Source organism: Protopterus annectens, chromosome 3.part1, assembly GCF_019279795.1.
Source record: "Protopterus annectens isolate FY-2018-M chromosome 3.part1, PAN1.0, whole genome shotgun sequence".
Classification (NCBI taxonomy): Eukaryota; Metazoa; Chordata; order Ceratodontiformes; family Protopteridae; genus Protopterus; species Protopterus annectens.
In genome coordinates this window covers 698,069,417-698,077,166 of record NC_056732.1, presented here as the reverse complement: position 1 = coordinate 698,077,166, position 7,750 = coordinate 698,069,417, and the positions used below count along the sequence as shown (strand labels likewise).

At 39.8% G+C, this 7,750-nt stretch overlaps 1 protein-coding gene across 1 annotated transcript in view; it reads right to left on the bottom strand.

Moving 5' to 3' along the window:
- The window catches only part of SAMD12 (sterile alpha motif domain containing 12), a 1,029,366-nt gene that overhangs the window by 477,528 nt on the left and 544,088 nt on the right, over positions 1 to 7,750 (bottom strand). The window contains exon 3 of the mRNA XM_044067058.1: positions 1,030 to 1,165. Within this exon, the coding sequence (XP_043922993.1) occupies positions 1,030 to 1,165 (136 nt within the window). The remainder of the gene's footprint in view (positions 1 to 1,029; positions 1,166 to 7,750) is intronic.

Genomic DNA, 7,750 nt, shown 5'->3' with positions numbered 1-7,750 from the left:
AATTTGCTTCTTCAAACCCTGGTAGCAGCAATGTCTCTCCCTACAGTCAACTAACTCCCTGTTACAGCCCATGCCACCCTAGCTCTTATTTTGTTACAACACTAGGAGGTGGGGATCCTGAATACTAAGAGAAAAGAAATAGCCAATCAGAGCTATGCATTAAGAGCCCATAATCAAAGTTGTCCTATAATAAAAAAGGCTACCCTTCAGCCTAGTGGTTGGTGAAAAACCTTTTAGCACAACTGTCCCTGCCATCTGCAATCAATTACTGCAACACCTTAAAATACAGCTTTTTTCCAAGACTATGATGCATTATGTTGTTGTGTCTTTTTGGCTTTTCCCGGTTAGGGGTTGCCACAGTGGAACTCCGGTCCGCTAATGATTAGCAGTAGATTTTTACATGCCAAGTTGCCAGCCCTGATGCACAACCTTGAACGAAGGGAACACCCATTCACGCATGTCTCAACACAGAAGACGCTCTAGCTGAGAATCGAACCGGACAGCATCTTACTGTGAGGCGACAACGCTACCGCAGCACCACCACCGTAGTGATTATAAATATCACTACCATGGAGAAAATGGACGATACTGTAGCCAACTAATAATGCTGTCTGCCTGTTGTCTGCGTGCAGAGAGATACAATTTTCCTTAGAGTTTTATGTATAATGACAAACTGCCATTTTTGTAAACAGTGGCATTTTCATTTCCCATACATTCAGCCACTAATTCAAGATGCTTCCTAGTTTCATTAATCTCTTGTGTATAAATTACTATCAATGAATATAAAATGGGAATGTGTATTTCTTTGTTTTTGGGTCAGGTCATGGTTGAAAGAGGTCCTCAGATCAGCTCATCAATCTACTTAATAAAAAAATCATATAAAATATAAAACAGCTATAAATCTAGAGATAAAAGCCACTATTTTTAGCTGTTCCAAACAATCAGTGAAATGTGGGAACTAAAGCAAGGCCAATGCACAACTGTTAAACTCCCAAATTGAAATGACAACAATGAATTCAAACATTTTACCTGTGATATCATGTTGCTTGAAGGAATCACTGTAAACCTGGTGCTGGCTAGGGCAGTGTTTCCTTAACCACTTGCAGACTTCTTGCTGAGTCCACAAAGCTACTGGCTTGGTTAGCTTCACATTGCTAGGAATTTTCTAGATGACAAAATAAGTTTGTAGAATTATAACAAGTGCGGTGTAAAAATATAAAATTACAACATAATACATATCCCTCGTGCTACTCAGACTTAATTACTCGCTAGTCTGACCATACTGCATGCAACAGACTGGTTACACCTATATTCACTGTTTACCCATTTCCTCCATTCCTTACAAACATCTCATCTATATACAGTTTTCCACAGTCATCCTATAGAATTCACGTTTCTCATATTTACCATGCGATACTCTTCTTCTCTTCCCATGATAAAATTCCATAACCACTTCAGTTACTGACAAGGTTTAAGTCCTTTCATCTCAACTCTCACTATCGTCTTTACTTACAGTGGATTTCTTCCTTTCCTCGCTCTCATACTCTACATGTGGACTCCAGTATTACAGGATCAAAGGAGGTTACTAGGCTAATAGCCACGGGGCCTTACAAGCCCAGCCAAGAGTTTATCCTCCAAAAATAAACCTCAGTCAGCACCTGTCGCCCCTGTCAGTGAAGGACACAGATGGAACCCCTGGGACAAATCTGTGATTTGCCATCCACTCATCAAGGATGTGCTTGAAGAGGGTCAGCGTGTTTGACGTGTATGGTAAGTCTATTCCAGAGATGGGGCAGCCTCTGGGAAACAAACTTTTGTTGATGTCACATATTACATTCAGGCCTTTCGAGTGGGTAATGTGCATGGAGTTAGACTTACAGATATGGAGCATCTCTAGTAGGGTAGGGTCCGAGATTGCCTTGTAGGTGAGACACAGATCACCCCCTGAGCAATCTGTACAATACTGAATAGAGTGATAGTGATTTGAGCCTGTCCACATAGGACAGGTGTTGGAGGCCATGGATTCTCTTTGTGAGGCATTTCTGTGGCCTTTCCAGTTAGTGCAGATGTTTGGAGAGGTACATACCAAACGGGGGGGTTATGCTCAATTATTGGTCTAATGAGGGAGGAGTATAGAGAGGTAATAACCTCCTTTTTCTGGATGTTACTTATGAGATGAACCAAGTAAAAGACTTTTCTGACCACTCCTGCTACATGATGGTTGAATGTGAGATTGTTGTTAACTTGAGTACCCAGGTCTTTCACCGCAGGTTGTGTACTCAGGGGGTTGCCGCTGATGTGGTAATCTGTAGTGGCCATGTTTTTGCCGAATGGTATGATGATAAATATTTTTGCAATTAACTTGAGGCCATGACTTTGGCACCACTCATTAGTTGCTGTGAAACCCTCTTGCAGTATGTCAACATCATCTGGGGAGTCAATGACAGCACTCGACTTACAGTCGTCCGCAAACCTGGCCAGCCACAGGCCTTTTGTCTTTGCCTGGACCTCTGAGAAGTAGATGCCAACAGTAGGGGTGCCAGGACAGATCCCTGGGGAACTCCACTAGTGACAGGTCTGTCATTAGAGGTGGAGGTGCCTATTTTGGTCTTGTCGGTGAGCCAGTTGGCCACCCACCTGATGAGACAGGGATTTATGCCAAGTTGTGTTAGCTTTTCGATGATGCCCAAGTGGGGAATTGTGTCAAAGGCCTTGACCAAGTCAAGGTAGGCTGTATGTACTGACTTTCCCTCATCCAGGGCCTTGGTGACAGTCTCAAAGAAGTCAATCAGGTTGAATAGGCAAGATCTTCCTTTGAAGAATCCAAGCTTTGGGTGGGGTCAAGTGTTTGGAGATTGCCCATGTCCTTGTTTATGAGATCCATAATAATATGCTCCATGGCTTTACAGATCAGACTTTTCATGCTTATGGGGCAATACTTCCAGGGTCAGTAGTGGCATCACCTTTGTGCAAGGGGAAGACAATGACAGTTCTCCACTCTGCTGGAATGAAGCCTGTACTTAGACTGTGGTTGAATAGGGGCTCAATAGCAAAGCTAGTTCTTGCTGGAGATGGTGCAGAATACAACCTAGGATACTAACAGGTCCCATGGAAGCTGTGTTCTTTGCCTTTAATAGGGCCTTTAACACTTGCTCTATGGAGATGTGAGGTGCAGGACAAGTATCAGGGATGTCAAAAGGGCCTTTGGGGGGACAGGGGTGTGAAGTTTGCGGTGAACCTATCTGCTAACAGGTTGGCTAAGTCAACAAATCAGTGTAAGTGATACCATTAAGTACTAATTCAGATCACACCTGGGTTTTTCCATGGAGGTTCCTGATGTAACTGAAGAAGGCTTTGTGGTTTCCCTTTCTTTCAGAGGCTAGTTTCAATTCATAACTGGCTTTGGAGGTTTCACTAGTGACCTAATTTGCTTGTTGAAGCTATGGAGGGAATTTTTCCTATTTGGAATTTGTTCCTTTTTACCCCTGAACAACAGTTTCTTCCTTTTGTTGTAAAGCCTGTTGATAGAGGATGTCCATCAGACTGGCTTGTGTTTCCTTGAGGAGCAGGTTTTAGTTCGGTTTGGTATGGCTGAGCCCATGCAGTTGTACAGGTACGTGTATACTGCACTGGCATACTGTTTAGAATAGTTGTCTGCATCCTCTGAGGAGGGTAGTGGTGTGAAGCTGCTGATACCCTCCTTTAGGAGGTTGTAGTCAGCTTTTGTGAAGGTTTTTAGCCTGATTACAGTGGGACAGAAACTTTGAATGAGACGGACTGATGATCTGATCTCACCAGGGAAAAACATACTATGGGAGCACGTTCACTTTCGATATTCCATGCATACTGCTGACAAATAGTAAGGTATATAGCCTTCCTCCCTGTCATTTGGCTTCCGCTGAAGGTCTATATTGTTAAATAGTAGCCTAAGGGTCAATGAATTTTATAAATTAACATAATCAAAAAATAACTATTCTTCATCATGTTTTTGCATGTAATATTTTTACATTTTTTTTTTCAATGCCATTTACTGGGATAGAGTTCATTCTCCCCATTATACCAAACGGGATAATGTGGAAATTGAAAATCAAGTAGATGAATTTCCAGCAAAGTAGATAACATCATACAGCATATTAACATAAAATACATTAATGATACTATGTAGAATTTTTAAATGTTTATTCATTACGAGTTCTCAAAGAAGTAATTGCCAAAGACATTTTTTCTGGTTTGCTATACGATCACCTAGAAGAGAAAATGACATCTTGAATATAATCTGTATTGATGATAATTTTTTTCAGATCCTCTTTTAAAATTTCAACATTTCCAAGAAGTGATCATGTAATACCAGCTGACATTAACACAGAATTTAATAGCTTGTGTTCAAGCATTAAGACAAAAGACAGACATGCTGCAATTCAAAAACATAGCTCATTTAACCAACTATATTATACCTACCCACTCATACCTCGTCTACCTTCATCTAATCTTAGCTTCTCTGTTCTGTTGTTACTCCTATGTGCAATTTCTCCACCCTCGTATATATGCCTTTTTTCTTTTTTATTCTTTGCACTGTAACTCTGTCTTTACTTACGTTTGTTACCTAGGAGAAGTTCCACTCCCTATTCCCCTCTTTCTATTACTCTTTTGACTCCAAATCCCATGAAATGAATCAATATTCCCTTTCACACAGGTATTCCCTGCTGCCACATTTCATTTTGTTTTTCCCATCTTTCTTTAACCTTATGCTTCAGCTTGTTAAATAGGTCCAGTTTCTGTGTTTTGTATGCATTTGTTTAACGTTTTGTGTATAACGTTTTGTGTTGAACTACTCTGTCATAGTCATATATCATTATTCACAGTGACACCACTGCTCTTTCATTTCATGTCTTACAGTCTTACTCTACCCAGCATCTGATAAGTCTGTATATTGTCCATACATTTATCTCCATTACTGGAATATCAATTGCTTTAACAACTAGGAATTTCTGTAACACCTATCAGTTACTCAGCTTTTAGCTGAATAAACTATACGAGAAACCAGTTCTGCTCTTCTGTACATGTTTTCTATATTCTATGCAGGTACAGTCTACTCCTTATTCAGAGTTTTTTGTTCTGCTGTTCTTAAACACTCCATATATTTTATTAATGTTGTACCAAATACAAAATCTGCAGGCTTGGATAGTATATGTTATGCTTATGCTATGTCTAATGGCAAGCTAATGCCTTGCACAACTTTTCTTGTAATTTTACTTGTCCATTTTGCCATTTCATTTGTAAGGTTTTACACTTGGACCTTCACTAGAAATGAGCTAGCCCAGGTGGCCCTTCCTGGTCATTAAATAATACACACATTTAGAAATGACCTAACTGGATCACTGCTGTTTTTAATTTTCCATGATAAATATAACTCAGTGTCACTGCAATGGAAACACACTACTGTAACATTTACCTGATCTATCCATATTTCTCTCTCTATCTATCTATTTCTCTATCTATATATGGGTCTACTTGAAAAGACTGAAAGCCTGCTTACCCAAAGACAAAAAGACTGAGATGACATCACCAAATCTTCATTTAAATGACTCCTCACATAACCGACAATTTACCCAGGGAAAGGAAGTGGACAGCCAACAATCACAAAAAAAGCACACAGAAGCACTCCGAACCCCCCCCCCCCACACACACACACAAAACCCCCCCTAACTAATTATAGCAACTTTTAGATCGCACTATAATGGGGAAAAGGTCAACCTTCCAAAATGTTGGCTGGCCACTTCCTTTCCCTGGGTAAATTGTCGGTTATGTGAGGAGTCATTTAAATGAAGATTTGGTGATGTCGTCTCAGTCTGTAAGTCTTGGTCTGTAATTGCCTGGGTCTGTGGAAGCTCCTCCCTTATGTAGTGGTAGTGACTGCACTATTTCCACTCACTTGGTTCTAACCTTGTATGGAGACTGAGGCTGAACATTAAAGTTAGCAAAATTTAATACGGTTTAGCATAATCTGCTCCAACAAAGCACACTTAATAGTATTTTAACCCCAATACATCACCCCCTTATGGCTCATAAATCAAAAGACTGGACAGTATGGATATGCAATTTCCTAACTTCCCTGAAGGCAGCTTGGTCCATGGTAGTAAGAAAAGCTTTCTATGTTGCCCAACTTATAAGCAAGGGCATGGTATCTAGGTCCACAGAGGTCATCATACCACTGTACACAGCCCTCATCAGGCCCATCATAGATTATACTGTCCCCCTTTAGTATGTAACTGACTAGACACATGCAGCAACTGGAACATTCGCGAAGGTTCCTTACAAGGAGTAAACACAATATCCTATGCTGATCACCTCAAAGCCCTGTCTCCTTACTTGGAATCATACAGACTTCTGACAGGTGATCTTCACCTGGCATACAAGACATCCCTGTACCCTATTTTGATGAATCTTTTGCACATTTGCAAAACAAACAGCATCAAAACTACTAGATTAAAAGACATACATTTTGTTTGCAACATAAACAGGACATGTTGGAGAGACAGACAGTTTTTCAGACAATTCCCATTCTTTGAAACAGGCTCCCCGTCCATGTGAAGCAGAGTTCCTCCCTATTTAAGGGCAACTTGGATCAATGGATGGGTAATCGGAAATTCACCTCTTGTCTGGCTCCTATGTCTCTGATGGATAGAGGCAGTCAGTAAACCACCCCCTATAATCAAATTTATGGGTCACATATGGGGTGTACGGCTAGGCTTTTAAGGCCTAGTGGTTGTTAGCTTAGTATACACCTATGAACCTATTTCTGTTAACATTACTGAAAGTTAATGGCACTTCATAGTGTCAAATGAAAGTTTTGAATAATGCTGAAAACATTCTCTATTATAACTGGTATCTAACTACTACCACTATGCAGATAGCTGTACTCATTCAGCAATACAATATGCAAATGTTGATAAACATCACATTTATGCAAATATGTTGGGCACTGTCCAAACAGTGACCTTGCAGAACTGGATTTCATCACCCAAGTCAGCACACTGGTGGGGAATAACTTCTGATCCAGATGGGGTTTTCAGTTAGTGAAAAAGTGTAATTTTGTTTTTATGTTAAATTATGAATATACACCACAGTAATATTGTTGTTAATAACTCCAATAATATAGTTAATGCTACTTCATGCCATCAACTGAAAGTTTTTTACAGTGCTAGAAAACAATTCTGTGTTATAACTGGTATCTAATTAGCTCTGCCTTTCAGATATTTGTACTGCTTTAACAATAAAATAGGCAAACATGCCTAAATAACATATGTGAGCAAATATGTTGGGCATTACCCACCTAGTACCACTGTGGATTAAAATTCTAGAGTAAGTCAGCACACAGGTCAGGAATGGCTACTGATCCAAACAGAGTGGCCACTAAATGAAAAAAATGTGATTTTATCATGCCAGATTATAAATATGTGCCATATTAACATTTCTGGCAATAAGCTGACCTAGATGGAATTTATAAGGTACTTAATGGCATTAAAAGAAATTTACATAATGCTGGAAACGTGCAATTTACATTCCACATACTAATACAACTGCACCTTAAAAGATGAAGTCCTCTCTTTTGTCACCTGTAGCATAAAATATGATCTTTTCTTACTAGTGGATACAAACGTTAACTGGAATTTAAAGATGACCACATGAGGCAACCACAATGAAATATCAATCCACATGATCTCACTCAACTTATAAAATCCACCACCAG